Genomic DNA, 17,010 nt, shown 5'->3' on the forward strand with positions numbered 1-17,010 from the left:
AAAAGTTAAATAGTCACACGTAGAACTGGAAACCCTTATTCCTAGTAGCAGACTTTCCTGTCAGTTAAATTTTCATAGGTTAGGGCCAAAAAAAGACTCAGCTGGATTTTTCACTACCAATGTGGCCCATCATTTACATAAATAATTGTGAATCATCAAATGCTATGTCATGGCAAGAAATTTAACTTTACTTGCAAAAGAATGAAATTGACCTTGTCTTCTAAATGAATCTATGTGGTATGTCCCTTGAAGGTGGGGATTATGTTTTTATGATCCTTTATAATCCTCACAGCATTTAGCATATTGTCTGTGAGGTAGATATCTATCTATATATATAAAAAGCCAGTGACCGGAACAACTGGTCACTATGACGGCCACTGGGGCCAGCGAACCGGCCCAATTGGGGGGTGGGGCCGGCCAGCCAAACTCCCTTGGCCCCTCCCCCTAGTTGGCCCTGCCCCTGATCACACCCCCTACCCCAATAGGGGGCAGGGCTGGCCAGCCAACCTCCTGCAGCCCCTCCCCCCAGCGACCCACCTCCCGATGGGTCCCCACCACCCCAATCAGCCTGTGGCCCCTCCCCCCAGCCAGCTCTGCCCCAATTGCCCCCCTCACACACCAATTGGGTGGGGCTGGCCAGCCAACCTCCCACAGCCCCTCCCCCGGCCACTGACCCTTGATCAGCCCCCCCACCTCATTTGGGGGTAGGGCTGGCTGGCCCACTGCCCATAGCCCCTCCCCATGGTCCCCCCCACCCCAATTGGGAGCGGGGCCCGCCATCCAATTGCCCACGGCCCCTCTCCCCAGCCAGCCTGGCTCTGATCTGGGCAGGCTGGCCAGCCAACCTCCCACCATCTCCTCCTCCCAACAGGCCCAGCCCCAATCCGCCCTAATTGGGACCAGGCCAGCCAGACCCCACATGTCACCTGTGCATGAATTCATGCACTGGGCCTCTAATATATATATATATATGCCTAACTGACTGCCCGACCATTTGACTGTCCTGTCCGACCGGTAGCTATGACGCACAATAACCACCAGGGGGCAGACGCTCAACATAGGAGCTGCGGTGACTTGGCAGCTGCAGTTCTCCGGTGATGCACCTGGAACCAGAGAGGAGGGAGCCCAATTCCAGGGTGCATCACCTGAGAACCGCCCTCTCACAATCCAGGACCCCTTGGGGGATGTCATAGAGCCTGTTGCCCTGATCCCTGCAGTCCAGCCCGAGGGACCCCACCTGCTGTAAGGACCCCGCTCACTCTGCAGACATCCTTCAAGCCCAGTGCCACCCTAGGTGAGGCCAGCTGGGGAGGGACTGCAGGAGGTTGGCTCCAGGGTGTGTCTGGCCATCTCGCCCAGTCCTGCCCTGCCAGCCACCTTCTAAGTAATTTCCTTTCAATGTGCACACATCCCTGCACCAGGCCTCTAGGAATAAATACTTGTTGAAATAGTATTTGTAGGATGCTGAAAACCTACTAAACCACAGTCATTTGGGATAAGAGAATCATTCTTGTTGAGTTTTTATCTCCTATATGTTTTTTCAACCTCTATAATGCTATATATAGCATGTTTTATGTTAAAGGTTATCTCTTTAGCAATGTAATCCATATAAAAATTAAAAGTTAATTATTCTTTTTGCCTTGCTTCTTAAATCTATTTTTAATACCATGCCTTCCCATACCAATTAAACATCTCTTTTCTTAGATGGAGGCCAAAGTAAAGGGGACACTAAATTGCCACGGAAATCTCAGTGACTTCCCAACAAGCAAAGGAGATGAGACACTCAGCTGGCTGATGGAATCTACCTGATGGGAAAGTACTCATGTGGTCATAGGGCTGCTGTTCTGTCGATGTTTACATTCTCTCGTCCCAAGCACTGTGGTGAGGAGGAAAAAGGAAAGAAAACATTACTTGATGTAAAGCCAGGTGCAGGAGGAAGAAATGCTTTCTTGCAAAGTTAGTGACCTTTGGTCTCTTCTAAAGAAAGACAAAGTTACCATATTAACTGAATTAAAAGAGACTCAGTTGTCAAACCCACAGAAGTACAAATTTGTTTTTTCCCCCTGAGGGAGGAAGAAGAAAAATTTGAGGATTTGGGTAAACTCCATCCATCCTGGGGGTTGGATCTGAACATGTATAGTCATAAATGCATAATAAAAGGCAATACATCTGGAATTAGGTCAGTTTGTCAGGAGTAAGGATCATGTCTATTTGAGTGGACTGTGGAGCAAATTTGCCATACAAAAAAAATAATGACTTTATGTCTGATACAGACAGTAAAAAATACTATACCCTCAAAAATCCTGAACAAACTTGAATCTTCCCCAGTGTGTAGCAACTCCCCATGTGAATCAGTGGACTAGAGATGCTTCAGGAAAGTTATTTTAGCACAGTGATATGTATTATTAAATCATCGAGATTTTTAAAAGTCACGAAATTGAGCCTGTTGCTCTTAACAGACGAAACTTAGATGTCCCCTTTTTATAAAAGGGTCAATTTCATCTTCCTTTCAGAAGCAGGTACTTAACTCTCTTCTTCAGGTGATTTGTGCATCTGGTATTGACATTAATTCTTATTTCCATTCTTGAGAAATGGGGATCTTTGCTGTAGGGCTGCGGCTTTGATGCTCTTAGCCCTTGCAGGTCTACACTATGAACTAATTTCTCCCAACTTCACCTCAGTTCACAACTTCTGTTCTGTTAGCTAAGTGGTACTTCAGGTGACTATTAAATATTGATATAAACAGCTATAAGTGTGTACTACACATGCTTCTACATTGGTCATTCAAATAGCATATATATATATTTTTGGAATTTTCAAGATAGTATTTTAAAGGGAGAAATTACATTCAAATCATGTGTGTACAAGGGATTATTTTTTATAAAAATCACAGTGTATTTTTACTCCCTATATCCAGTGTAGTGAAATTGATTTGGATCATTTCCTAATATTGACTCAGAATATTGACATGTGAGTAAATCTGCAGATAGTAAGACTCTGTACTTATCATGGCGTCCTTATGCAAATAACATTCAACAGAGGACATTAAGGGAGAAATTTACGGCTTTGTTTGGATACTTTTTTTTTACACCTCATCATTCTAGCCTTTCTTTTCTTTCTCTCTTTTTTTCCTTCCTGTTTAGGCTTCTAAATGTTTCAGAGTGTACCCAAGAATGGTGTAAGCTTGGTCCATTTTTAATGATAGACTAACCTAAAGAGCAGCATCAGATTGATAGACGCAACATTGCTTGTGTATGTTTTCATCATACATCACCCTATACTGTTAGGTTTATTCAAATAAGAGTATTAACCAGGCCCTTTTTCTCCTTTTATAAGAAAAAGTCCCAAATAGCTGGTAGGACTGTGAATAAATTACTGCAGATCTGTTCAGATCTGTAGACCTATATTTGAATTGAAAGTCACATTGGCTGGCTGCACAGCAAAAAGTTAATAAGTAACTGAAAACTTTAGTTCCAAGAACTTGTTACAGTAAGAGCAAAAGATTATTTCAAAGGAATCATTGATATAATTACTTGCATCTCAGAATTTAGATTACCAATAAAACAAATCTGAATATTGCATCAGCCCTGGTAGATATTTTGGGAGGATATTGGGATGTTGCAGAGAGGTTTGACTTGAATTGAGTATGTTTGATTACAATTTGTTTTTCTAATTAGGCAAGCTTACCCAATTCTTGAGTTATCCCAATGTAGCATACCTCTTTTATCTAAGTTTTATCTAATTTGGGGGGGAAATGTCTTTACTAATGCTATGTAGGAGTTTTCCTTTGGGAAGCTAGCCTTTGTTTTACTTCCCATACCAGGAGGGAAGTCAGAGTGCATGTTAATCTCTTCCTGCTGATAATTGTGCATGTACTTAGTGTGTGCGTGTGTGTGTGTATGTGTGTGTGTGCGCGTGTGTGCGCGCACGCATATATTTATTCATATATAACTTCATTACTATTTTAAGTCAAGAAATAATAATTTTAATTTCTTAATAACTCCATCATCAGTTCTGAATTATACCTTGTGAGGATTCCCTGGTGATTCTGCTGTCATTGGAGAAAAAGAGGATGATCAGTTCTTCCCCCAGTATCATTTTATAACTAACCATTAAAAGTAATCTGAAGGCCCTGACCAGTTTGGCTCAGTGGATAGAGCGTCGGCCTGCGGACTCAAGGGTCCCAGGTTCCATTCGGGTCAAGGGCACATCCCCAGTAGGGGGTGTGCAGGAGGCAGCTTATCGATGTTTCTCTCTCATCGATGTTTCTAACTCTCTATCCTTCTCCCTTCCTCTCTGTAAAAAATCAATAAAATATATTTTTTTAAAAAAAGTAATCTGAAGGCCCTTGGCTCTGAGAAGTCCGCATATATGGAGATTATGTTCTGTTCTCTTCAGTCTTGGTACCTTGGGAACTGCTGCCAGACCCAACCTCCACCTCCCCTCCTTCTCCCTCCCCCCCATTTTCACTAACATATATCCATTTCAGTCAAGACTACCCTTTTTTTATGTTAAACAAGTGAAACAAACATCCTTATATTTCTTAATAGATAAGTATGATCAGCGAATTTCTACATGTAAATACAAAACTATTTCTTTTCTAGATCATAACATTAAAAATGATGTCCATATTTATGGTCAGCTATCTTTACAGTTTTCTTACTTAAAAACAAACATATAAATTGGTTATTTTTAGGACAGAGACTTGTGACTCATAGTATATTTTTGCATTTATTTTTTAAAATGGTAAGTTATTAAAAAGGATATAGAGCAGTGTGTATTTCTGAAGAGCGTTAATAACATCCCAATGCAAAAATAATCAGCACACTTAATTACATCCCATTCAGTGGGATTCTTGAATCAGGAAAATTAAGCTGTTTGTTTTCAATTGTCTTATATTTTAAATTGCCTTCACTGATGTATAAGCTATTACTGTACATACAAATTAATCCTCAGTATTCACAAGCAATAATGGTCGGCAGAGTTGTCTTCAGAGATAGCAGTGCTGAGCCCCCATTGGAGACTGTTTGGGAGCAAAGTGTTAAGCTCATTCAGAGCCTCCAAAGTCAATGCAAGCAATAATTCCATTACAAGTCGATTATAATTCTTTCTCCTGTGATTCTGAAATTGAAGGGTAAGAGAAATCATGGTTTTAAAACAGCCTGAAGAAAAGGTTTTGGGAAAAGAAGTGAGGTTAATCTGAAGTCACAAAGTCCTGATGGTGTATTAGTACATTCTTTCATGCCTACTCCCCCTTTGATGGATGTTGTTAGCCCAAATAACATTTTATATCATAGAAGTTGAATAGGGTTATTGTATTGCCAAGATAGGAGGAAGATTGGGGCACATACATGTTTAAATACTGTGGGTTTGACACCTGTTTGAAAACAACTTAATGAACAAGAGTTTTAACCCAGAATTTTTTTTTCTCCCAAAGCAGATCTAAATTGTTTACTACCCAGGGTTGGAAAGGGCAGACACCTCTAGTCTTGCTTCTCTGGTTGCCCTCTACCACACCCCTTTCCAGCTCTACTTGGTTCAAGACATTTTCTGAAATGGAAATTCTACTGTTTTTCAAACTGCCATTGATTGTGAGAACTCTATGTCCCTTGGGATCACCTCTTAGAACTCCAGTTCTCTATCATGTTTGCTGCTACATTTGTAGAATGAACTTCGCCTGTATTGATCGACTTTAACCCAATTTACAGTTCTTTATTTCTAGAAGGTTTTGTCCTATCATTTGACCCATGTATAGAATTAGGATACTTTATTTCAGGAGTATACCATAAAAGAATACTGGTCCCCGTATTTTTATCTTCACTTAGGCTTTGAATTTGAGTTTGCTTGTTTTGTTTTGTTTTAAATTAGAAGAAGAGTGATAAAACCTATAATCAGGCCAAACTCAAAAAGTTCCCTGTGCTTCAGCACTGTAGTTTCTGCTGACCTTCCGTTCTCAGATGGGGCACTTTTACTTTATGTTGTGCATGTATGATTGTGTTTGTTTTGTTTTGTTATTTTTTGCTTTTGGGGGCTTTTGTTTTTGTAATAATGAAGCAGAAGAAAAATGCAGTAGTAGGTAAATGACTGGTTACAAACATGTTATGCAATTTTATTTTATAAAATCTAAGGGGAAAAGTTTAACTCTCTGTAAATCATTTCTTAGCTCTGGTAAAATGCTTATATTGCTCCTCTAAAACATGCTCAATTCAGGCCTTTCTCTTTTTTAAGTGCCTTTTTTTCTCTCCCCGCCCCCACCCTCCGCCCCCCTTTCAAACTGTTCTCATATACCCTGAAGTACAGGCTAATAAGTCAGGGGATTCAGGAGGAAGAATCTCAAACTTGCCAACTTCATGTCATGCTGTAATGTTCTTCCTTTTCTTTATATGTATATGGATATATGTATAAGATACATACATACATATATATGTGTGTATATATATATGTATACATATGTAATATATATATAAAACTAGTAGCTGCTGTACCATTGCATCCTTTCTGAACACTTCCTGTCAGTGTTTGCAAGACTTCTGCCTGTTTATTCCACTGCTTTTAATCAATTCAAATGGATGAACTGGGAAATTGTCTTTCCCCCTATGAGTATCTGTTTGTGTGCGTGTGTGTGTGCGTGTATACATACATATATATATATATATATAAAATAAGTAGTTATTACATGTAAAATAAATTTAGCCAACTCATTGACTATTCCTGGATTTAACCCACTGCTCTATGCCCTTCAAACTTGGCATGAGTAATACTGGAGAAAGCATTGGAGTAACAAGTCTTTTGTGGGTCAAGTCAATAAGGTGCACTATGGCAGGCAAACAGCCATGGGGGAGCTAGAGTTAGAATCATGATATTGTATTTGAATAAGTTTTCAAGGAAGTTAGCAACTTTGTCAACATTGAAATTGCATCATACTGTCTTTGGGGAAATTCTTTTCGGAGAATTCATATAGCTATTTTGCATATCTGTCAAAGGTTAATAAATTTAGAAGTAGAAGGACTTCAGGTGCCAGGGAAAACACTCATATAACCTATAGCATTATTGAAAGAGCTTCAGTTTTCATTTGCCAGATAATTACATTTGGCTTAATCTGCTTTTATGGTTATTTAAATCCCTCCCTTGAGCCAAATAACATAATTTTCGGCATCCAAGATTCATTTGTTTTTTGTTGAAAACATATTTGACATGTTAAGGGAGACTAAGTTGAACCAATCCTCAAAACCCAGTACAAATATCTAGTAAGTGCTCCCTTTTAAATACATTTTAATTAGGAAGAGGAGACTAGTGGCTAAAAGGAGAAAGCAGAGGCTCCTGGTAGTGTTACCTGATAGCAACACTGTTATTAGGCAGCCTCTGTTTAGTCGTGTTACTCTTGAATTACTACGTTAGGGGGAATATCATTTAACCTTCGTGCCTCAGATTACCCATTAGAATGTTGGGTATAATAATATTCACCTACCTCCCAGGGATATCAGAGACTTTACTAGTTTGAAAATACTTTGAGTTTTTCTAAAATGTCCTATATAATTAAAAAAGTATTATCATCGTCCTGCAGAGGCTAAAGAATGGGTATAAAAAGCACCATTTAATTTTTAATTTTAAAAATAAATCACTGGAATTTTAATTAAGATACATATTTGTTATTTAAGTATTTTATATTTGTGGTGGGGTAAAATGGTTACTTTCAGATTAGTAAGTGGGAAGGGGGAAGTAACACATTGTTTCTTAATCATATGTAGATTTTTTTTTTGCCTTTTTTGGTGTTATTTATTACAGGTTTGATTTTTGCCAAGGTTTCAGAGCTGAAGCTACGTAAAATTTGGATGGTTTGTCATTGGAGTTGGTTAATGATCCCGAAAGTTTTATCTGCCTCACGTTTCCATCTTCTCCATCTAATTTTCTTGTATTAGTTGTTTCGTGATGCATAGCAAAGCATTTAACTATCTAAGAAAGAATGGGAGTCTCCTCATTCTTGTAAATTGGAGACAGTGTTCTGTTCCTGCAACTATAGGTTTATCCATCCTTGCACTGAAGGGGCAAGCACTACACACAGTCAGCAGGGTACACTTCTAGCCAGTTTCCCTTTGTGATTTATGCTTCTTTAACCCATGGAAGAGTGGTAGGAAAATGGGAGAGGGGAGGCAGGATTCACTTCCTAGCTGGGGCAGGGTTGGGAGGCTGGGGGTGGAAGGAAACACGGTTTGCCCATCTCTGAAGAGGAAAGGAAGATCTTTTTATCCTACCTTCTATCCCAGCGTATTAGGTAGTAATACATAGAATTTTCCTCCTATCATTTAAACAACAGGAAAAAATGGATGCTGCCTTTCTAGTTAGGAATAAATGCTGAGCAACAATTGCTGGGGGTTGAGTGCTGATTTAAATTGTAGCACATGTTCAGGATTAGGAAAGAACATGTAGGAAGGTGAAGAACAAACTATCTAGCTCAAGTGAGTCAGGAGAAAGCAGCAGGCCCAAGCAGACAAAGCACTGGGCTGATACCCAGAATTGGCCAAGGCTCATTTAACCTCTAGTGATGGGACATTTTTATTACTTTTTCCAGATTAAGGCCTTAGTAGCCTCTGAGTATCAACTATGCAGATAAATGTACTCTTTATTTTACACATCTTTTCTTATCCATTCTCTAAATAACATGTTAAAACTTCTACCCAAAGAAATAAGGCATTAAGGTTTTGTTGAATGTGTATCTGTTCCACTAGAGAAAATTAACAGAAGCATAAAATAGAGATATTTTCTTTGTTCTTTTATCATAAAATGTGAATCTTATATTAAAAAATTAAGTGCACATCCTTTCACTGGTGCAAAACTTAGAATCATGGAATACCATTGGGTTGTTAAGATACATTATCACCCCAGCGTTCAATTCTGAGAAAGATTTAGGTTCTGCAGCACAGTGTTCAGGTTCGTAGAGCTGAACAGATTGTCCAACTCTAATTTAAAATAGCTTTGAATATTAATGTTGTATTCTTTATTTCCTTTAGTCTTCATTCTTCTTTCCTTTAATTTGAGTTCTTATGTTAACCATTTCGTCAGCCAGTTGCTACACTGGAGTATTGCGTATTGCGAAGAATCTGGGGAGGAAAGGTTAACCTGTCTTTCACCTCCTTTTCTCACTCACTTGGCTATCTATCCTGTGTCCCATTGAATTCAGAAGTAAAGACTGCAGTCATGTTCCAGGAGACTGTTCACATCCCAGCACAGACTGAGAGAGAGACTCTAGGGCTTTAATCAGATTGCCTTTGAATAACTTGACATTAAATTGCTTTTTTCTTAGCTACTCCCAAAGTACCATTTGCTTGAAAGTAACTATTTGTGGTCTTTAATTTCCTCATACTGTAATACTTCTACTTTACTTCTCAATCTTTCTTACATATTTTCAGTTTATAACAGATTAATACTTAAGTTTCTGACACTTTTCTGAACTATTAACCAAACAGGTCAAGAGTACTTTCAGAAGTCTTAGTAGTGTAATTAACGGGGTCGATATTTCCAGGAATTAGAATTATCACTGGTGACCAGAATTTTTTTCTCTTCTCCTTTGTATTAAAAAATAGACTTCTCTACTATATAATGTAGTAGCTGCAGTTTATGGCTTCCTCTTGATGCTTTCGAGGTTGTTCAGAAGAAGCACAAGCCTTTGTTAGGGGCTTAGTTCTCATAATTCTCTGCCTAGCTTTTTTTCATACTTCCCTGGGGAAAAAAACCTACTTTACAAAGAGTTAAGTCAAACAGGTCATATGAATCCTTAGTACAGATTTTATGTTTTTTAGAAAACTCTTTCTACATCATTTGCTCCCATTTTGCTAATAATAATATAATTCTACTAGAAACCCGATGCACAAATTCGTGCACCAGTGGGGTCCCTCGGCCTGGCCTGCGGGATCAGGCTGAAACCGGCTCTCCGACTTCTCCTGAGGGGTCCCAGATTGCGAGGGCACAGGCCAGACTGAGGGACCCCCACTGGTGCATGGTCGGGGTCGGGGAGGGACGCGGGAGGTTGTCCAGCCTGGGAAGGACTGCAGGAGGGCTCCAGGGCATGTCCAGCCCATCTCGCTCAGTCCCAATCAGCAGGACCTTAGCAGCAACCTAACCTACCAGTGGGAGCGTCTGCCCCCTGGTGGTCAGTTCACGTCATAGTGACTGGTTGACCAGTCAACTATCTGCCCCCTGATGGTCAGTGCACGTCATAGTGAGTGGTTGAGCGGCCTTAGCATATCATTAGCATATTATGCTTTGATTGGTTGAACAGATGACTGGACACTTAGCATATTAGGCTTTTATTATATAGGATTTTATCTTAAATCTAGTGTTAAAATATTTTATAATGGAGCATTGATGGAAACCTAATTAAATTCAAGCAAGATGACTATTACCCAAGATAACTCGGAAATACTTCAATTTTTGAAGTCAACAGCTCCATTCAGCCTCTAAGCACATTTAGGAGTTAGCAGTAACCAAGACCAGCTGTTGATATGTTTTTCTGTTTGACAACCTGCCCTTAATTTGTCAGACCTCAGCTGTCTTGTCTTTTCTGTCCTTGCAGCCATAACCTCATGTTTTTTGTTTGTTTTGTTTTTTTGCTTATCTCTGCTGCTTACAAGGGTATTGTGCTCTGTGCCAGCACATGGCGTTCTCTTTCCCATACCTGCAAAATTACCCCAATTTGGGCTGGAGGCATTAAAAGAGTTTTTCTCAATTAACAAAGGTATTACTGTTTTATATAGTTAGTGAGAAAGTTGGCCACCTTCAGCCAACTTTTAAAGTCCCGGCTCTGCCTACATAATTACATAGACCTTCTGAGACCTTCAGATAAACAAGGGGCCCTTCCACCAGGAGAGGTAGGGTCCAGGGCCAGCCTCCAGAGAACAGACTCAAGCTTGGTACTGTCCTTTGTAGGCAGTCACGGAAAAATTGTATTATAGAAAGTATCAAAAATATTAATTGTTCTTAAGGAGAGTAGACAGATCTGAGGCTTGCCATTGTGTTTTGCTTGCTAACCATTGTCAGGCTTAAAAGAAGAGGAAAAGAAATCTCTGGCTGGCGGAAATTTTGTGCCCCAAATAACGTGTTAAAGTCTACCAAGGTAACGAAGTGATGGGTGTTTTCTCCCTTTTTTTATAAGCAAGCAAGTTTATTTGTAGTTGTAAAAATTACTGTGGGACTGCAGATCTATTTGCTTATTGGAAATACGGATTCTGATTTTTAGTCTGGCTAAGCACATATTTCCAACTTTTACGCTATAAATTTTGATAAGGGAAAGACTTGTTTGTTAACAGAAGGAAAAACAGGACTTAACCTATACAGTGAATGTTCACTCTGTAGAGGAACTTCCCTCCAGTTGCACATCTTCCTCTTACCATAGCCACCTCCACACTTGTTAGAGATGCCAGTGTGTTTCACCACAATCTTGAAGGAAGGAGCCTGAATAATTGCTGCTCCTTTGAGGGAAAGGCACTGCTTATTGTATCACGTGTATTTATAGGGAGGTGCATTTATACTAACTTGAAGGGATATACTGTATTTTAAATAAGTGTGTGACTTAATATTTTGGGATTATTTTTCTTCCTTTAAAACTGGACCTGAACAAAGCTTTGAGTTGATATTTGTAATAATCTCAGGACCTGAAAGATTGTAGCATTTAGTGTGTCTTAAAAATTATGTACTGTACCAGCCATGGATTTTTGTAAATATACCTGTCTCCTTTTTTGTATTATTTTAGTAAAAAAATAATAATAAATTTAAATAAAAGGGGGTGGTAATGACATGTGAATGGGTGTGGTATGTATGTGTGTGTGTGTTTGTATAAGGCTCTTATGAGATGAACTGGTGCTTGTTTAATTTCCGGCTCTAATCAGAGCAGGAATATGGACAACTGCTGCTACTGTACTCTGCACTGAGCCTAGGTATTTCCATTTTATCTTTCCCAGTGGTTGATTAGAAACGAGCTACCAGGAAATGACTAAGAACTTAAATTCTTCCCACTGCCACCTTGCTCTGTATTCTGAGTTCACATACCCTTTGAAGTTTAATGGTAAAGCTTTCCAATCTTTGGAGGGTTCACTGGTCTCCAGTTTTTAGAGAACTCTTATCACTATTTTCTAAGAAGAAAGAAGGACAGATAATTTTTTTAACCAAAATCACACATTTCATAAAACCCTGATGAGTTATGGATATGTGAGAGGACTTAAGCATTCCTGAATATGGATCTTTGAATTTGGTAAATTAACCCCATGGATATACTCCTTCAGTGCAGGGGAATTTTTTCTTTTTTCTTTTTTTGCAACAGCCTTGCTCATATTCCAGGTGTAGCTAGCGAACCCCTGTTTTAAAGCAGGAGCCTTATTTGATTTAGTGTAGTTGTTTCCTGTCAATTCTTTGTGACAGGGCCTTTTACATGGGTGGTTTTTTCTTTTTGTATGTGTTACGTGTTTATTGTATTAAATAAAGAGGAATGTGCATATTATTCTTGTGTCTGTTGTATTATTGGGCTAACTTGGATTTTAACATCTTATTCTTTCAGTAGTTGAGTATCTGTTGTCTGTATCTCACTGCACTAGGCACTATGGGATACAGAAGTAAAGTACACAGTTCCCACCCTCAGTATATTGACAGTTTATAATCACATGACAGGTTAAAAGATGCCTGTTCAAACTTCGTCACAAAGTTGTGGTCCATTGCCACCTGACATTTAGTTGAGAACAAGGGAGAAATTAGACTAGACTAGGCGAACCTTTCAAGCTCGGCGTGTCAGCATTTTGAAAAACCCTAACTTAACTCTGGTGCCGTGTCACATAGAGAAATTTTTTGATATTTGCAACCGTAGTAAAACAAAGACTTATATTTTTGATATTTATTTTATATATTTAAATGCCATTTAACAAAGAAAAATCAACCAAAAAAAATGAGTTCGCGTGTCACCTCTGAAATGCGTGTCATAGGTTCGTCATCACTGGACTAGAGAAATTTGGGAAGACTTTGTCAAGTGAATGGTAGTTGAGCTGGGCCTTTGAAGATAAGTGGGATTTGGCTAGGAAGAAGGAAAAGGGAATGTCCCGAGTGGACAGGATGGAGCAGTAAGTAGACCAGACTGGTATGAAGTATACAATAGGGATTAGTAGCAGCCAGATTAAGGGAGTCCTGGAATGCAGGACTTTGGGTTATAGGGTGTGTGTGTGTGTTCCAGAATGCTACTAGGGTCAAGGCTTGAAATGTAGACATGGGAATTATCTGCAAAAGTGATCATCTTTTAAAGTCTTACTTATAGAGCACTTCTAGGAACCGTATTACTAAGAGAAAAGAGTAGAAAAAAAAAAAATTCAGCCTCAGAAACCTAACTAGGGAATGGGAAAAGGGTGAAGAGCTAGAAAGCAACTTGTCAGAAATTGAAAAGTTTGTCATTTACAAGTGTATATAGAAAAGGAGTGGTAGTATGAGTGATTTTTATTTTTCCTTTCACTTAAGTGTGTTTTCAGTGTGTTGTCCTCAGATGAAGAATTTTGAAAAGCCATGGGTCCTCATGCATGGGGGAAAGAATAGAAATGCCTTTATTAGAGAAAATAATGTTTAAGGACAGTTTTGCAAAAGTGTGTTCTTGGGAGTAGTAGTCCCTTAAGAAAAGTATGCTTAAATAATTTGATTACACTTAACTATGTTGTCGCCATCTTATAAATGTATTTGACTTTTTTTTTTTTTAAATCCTTGCTTGAGATTATTTTTTCCATTGACTTTTTTTTTAGAGAGTGGAAAGGAGGCAGGAGGGGGAGAGAAAGACACACATCTATTGGTTGCCTCCCACATTCCCCAAACTGGGGCCGGACCAGGAATCTGCAGGCTGATACTGTAACCACTGAGATAAACCGGCCAGTGCTATATTAACATTTTTAAAGGGCCATTGTTAGACAAGATTTTTTTAACCCATAATTTCCCCTTATTTGACCCTGGGATGCCTTTTTTTAAAAATATATTTTACTGATTTTTTACAGAGAGGAAGGGAAAGGAATAGAGTTAGAAACATCGATGATAGAGAAACATCGACCAGCTGCCTCCTGCACACCTCCTACCGAGGATGTGCCCACAACCAAGGTACATGCCCTTGACCGGAATTGAACCTGGGACCCTTCAGTCCTTAAGCCAACGCTCTATCCACAAAGCCAAACTGGTTAGGGCTGGGATGCCTTTTTATTATCACTCATACTAGTTTTGTTTTACTATATTTGTGTTTTTTTTAAGCTTTTAAGAAAAAAAAACTATGGCCCAAGGAGTTAAGGATTTCAAGAAGTAAGCAGGTAGAGAAGTGCAACCAATTCCATAGAGTGAATGAGGATCAGGTATCCAAAACGTGGGGTTGTGCGAGGGAGTATAGAGAAATATATGAAAAGGAAGTATGTTTTACACTTGACCACGTAAGCAGGAAATGTGTCAGACCTGAGTTTTGGCACAGGAAAATAACTGCTTTTTACAAAATTTTTATAAGGGGAACCTGGACTTGTACAAAGTTTTCTGTATAAGAATATTCATCTCAATGTTGCTCATAATAGTAAAAGTTTGAAACAGTCTAATGCCATGTTAGAAGGGATTGGTTCAGTAAGTAAAAATAATATTAAATGAAAATTTTAAGATAAGACCAAGATGTGCATGTATTAAATGGAAGAGCAGTTAGAAATGTAAGTGCACCTCGGCACAGGGAAACATTTAGGGCATACACCCGAAAATACAGAGCTGTATTTTATTTAATTGTGTTTTCAATGAACATGAGCAACATGAGTAAGTTCTTTGGGTTTGTTTTGGGGTTTGTTTGTTTTTTGTTGTTTTTTGTTTTTTTAATCCTCACCTCAGGATATTTTTCCATTGATTTTTAAAGAGAGTGGAAGAGAGAAGGAAAGGCAGAGAGAGATAGTGATATGAGAGAAATACATCGATTGGTTGCCTCCTGTATGCGCCCTGACCAGGGCCTAAGCCAGGGAGGAGCATGCAACCAAGGTACATGCCCTTGACTGGAATCGAACCCGGGACCCTTTGGTCTGCAGTCTGATGCTCTATTCACTGAGCCAAACTGGCTAGAGCAGTTCTTTGAGGTTTTGAGGGTTTTTTTATTTTTTTCTTTTTTTTTTTTAAATAAACTGGTGGACTTGGTTGAAGAGAGGGAGAAAGAAATGGGAAGAAAACTTATCACTGGGAGAAAGGAAAAGAATTTATTCCACTCAGGCCCTACTGGATCCCAAAATTGGGTCTGGCTTGGAGGTCAAAACACAATGACCTGCTTGATTTAAAATCATGAATTTTTGGAAAACATTATTCTTGCACTTAGTTAAAAAAAAAAAATCAAGTCCATACAAAGCATTTATTTCCTACCCATGGTCCAATTTTCCTTCCCCAGAGCAACCACTGTTGCCAATTTCAACAGTTCTAATTATAAATATGTATGTGACTTTTAAACATAAATATAACATACATATCTCTCATACTATACCTAGCATTTCTTCCAAAAAAAAATTTTTTAAGATATGTTTTTATTGATTATTTTTTTAGATAGGAAGGTAGAGAGAGAGAAACTTCATAAATTGACTGCCTCCTGTACACCCTCCTTCAAGGATCAAGCCTGCAACCCGGGTATGTGCCCCGACTGGGAATCAAACCCGTGACCTTTTGGTTCATGGATCGACACTCAACCACTGAGCCACACAGGCTGGTCTCTTCCAATTTTCTTGGAGATTACTACACCTCAGTACCTAGAAGTCTCTATGTTCTTTTTTTATAGCTCATGGTATTCCATAGTTGGGATATCATGACAATGTATTGTATTCATTCTTTATTGGTGGGCATTTAGATTACCATCACAGGTCAAACTGTAATATCCTTTCTATATCTACAGTCTGTGAGTGCATATCAAATGGACAATTCAAAGTTCATTTTGGCATAGATAATAATGACCTAACCTAGATTTGAAAGTCTGCCTAGAATCTGTGATTGCTTCATATCCCTGTAAGCTTTGAGAAATATGAGAACATAAATCTTTTACTTAAAAGAGTTTTGAAAATTGGAGATGAAAGCACAAGAGCTGATTCTGGGTACACTAAGGATTGAGTTCCATTGCAAGTGAGATCATGAGCTTTGAAAAGGACAAACCCCTCTGATGCACATATACTCTGGTCTGTCATGAGTGTCCTTAGCTCAAAAACAATCGCTCTTCCTCAAGCTCTTCCTCATCAATGTGTGCGTCAACATGGCCTGCTTTCTGTCTGTATATTTACCTCTTCTGTGTTCTTGTGTCTGTCCCTCCACTACTTGCCCCTGTCTTTTCAAGTAGGGTGGCATAGCGTGAAGGGAACAGGCTGACATTAAAGACTTGAGTTTACATGACTCTGTGGCACTTCAGACAAGATGTCAGCCTGTTTTCTCATTTGTACAGTGGTAACACCCAGTGGCGGGTTCCTTGTTGAATTAGTGACATGTATAGAGAGCACCTAGCATAGTGCCTAGCACATAGAGCTAATAAACGGTGGCTACTATTCTTCTGTTTTCTGCCTTTTTCCTTCTTAAATTCATGCTTCCCTTTGCTCTCCTAATTTCCCCAAATACCTAAGAGAAACCACAGTGCTTTTACTCTTTTTTTTTCTTTTTAAAATTTTTATTTTTTGCTTTTTTTTCTTCTTTTCACAGTATTTTTTAATATATATATATATATATATATATATATATATATATATATATTTTACAGGCATTGATAAATATCAGTGAAGATTCTTTCATTGCAGGTATCAAACTCCTGGCTTAATAAGTAAAAGGAAACTACCCTAAAAAATAGTCTGTTAAAACAGTAAAGGGAATCTTTTAGTTCATATAACTGAGTAGAAATAAACCTAGTTTAGGTGAAGCTTTATTCAGTGACTTAATGTCACCAAGGCCCTGCCCTGTCTCTGCTCTGGCATTCAAAGTGTCAGGTTTCACAGGTAGCCTCCGACAACTTCCTGCTCTGCCTTTGTA

General features: G+C 38.8%; 1 protein-coding gene across 5 annotated transcripts in view; it reads left to right on the top strand.

Moving 5' to 3' along the window:
- The window catches only part of UBN2 (ubinuclein 2), a 105,949-nt gene that overhangs the window by 81,001 nt on the left and 7,938 nt on the right, over positions 1–17,010 (top strand). For 3 of the 5 annotated variants that reach the window (XM_070424001.1, XM_070424004.1, XM_070424003.1), the window contains one exon: positions 1,705–12,490. In XM_070424001.1, coding sequence (XP_070280102.1) covers positions 1,705–1,754 — 50 coding nt within the window. In that variant the 3' untranslated portion in view covers positions 1,755–12,490. Of the gene's footprint in view, positions 1–1,704; positions 12,491–17,010 lie in introns of those variants that run through there. The other 2 variants (XR_011472654.1, XR_011472653.1) reach the window with 2 other exon arrangements.

Source organism: Myotis yumanensis, unplaced genomic scaffold (assembly GCF_028538775.1).
Source record: "Myotis yumanensis isolate MYYU_CA2020_CCGP unplaced genomic scaffold, mMyoYum1.0.hap1 SCAF_9, whole genome shotgun sequence".
Taxonomy (NCBI): Eukaryota; Metazoa; Chordata; class Mammalia; order Chiroptera; family Vespertilionidae; genus Myotis; species Myotis yumanensis.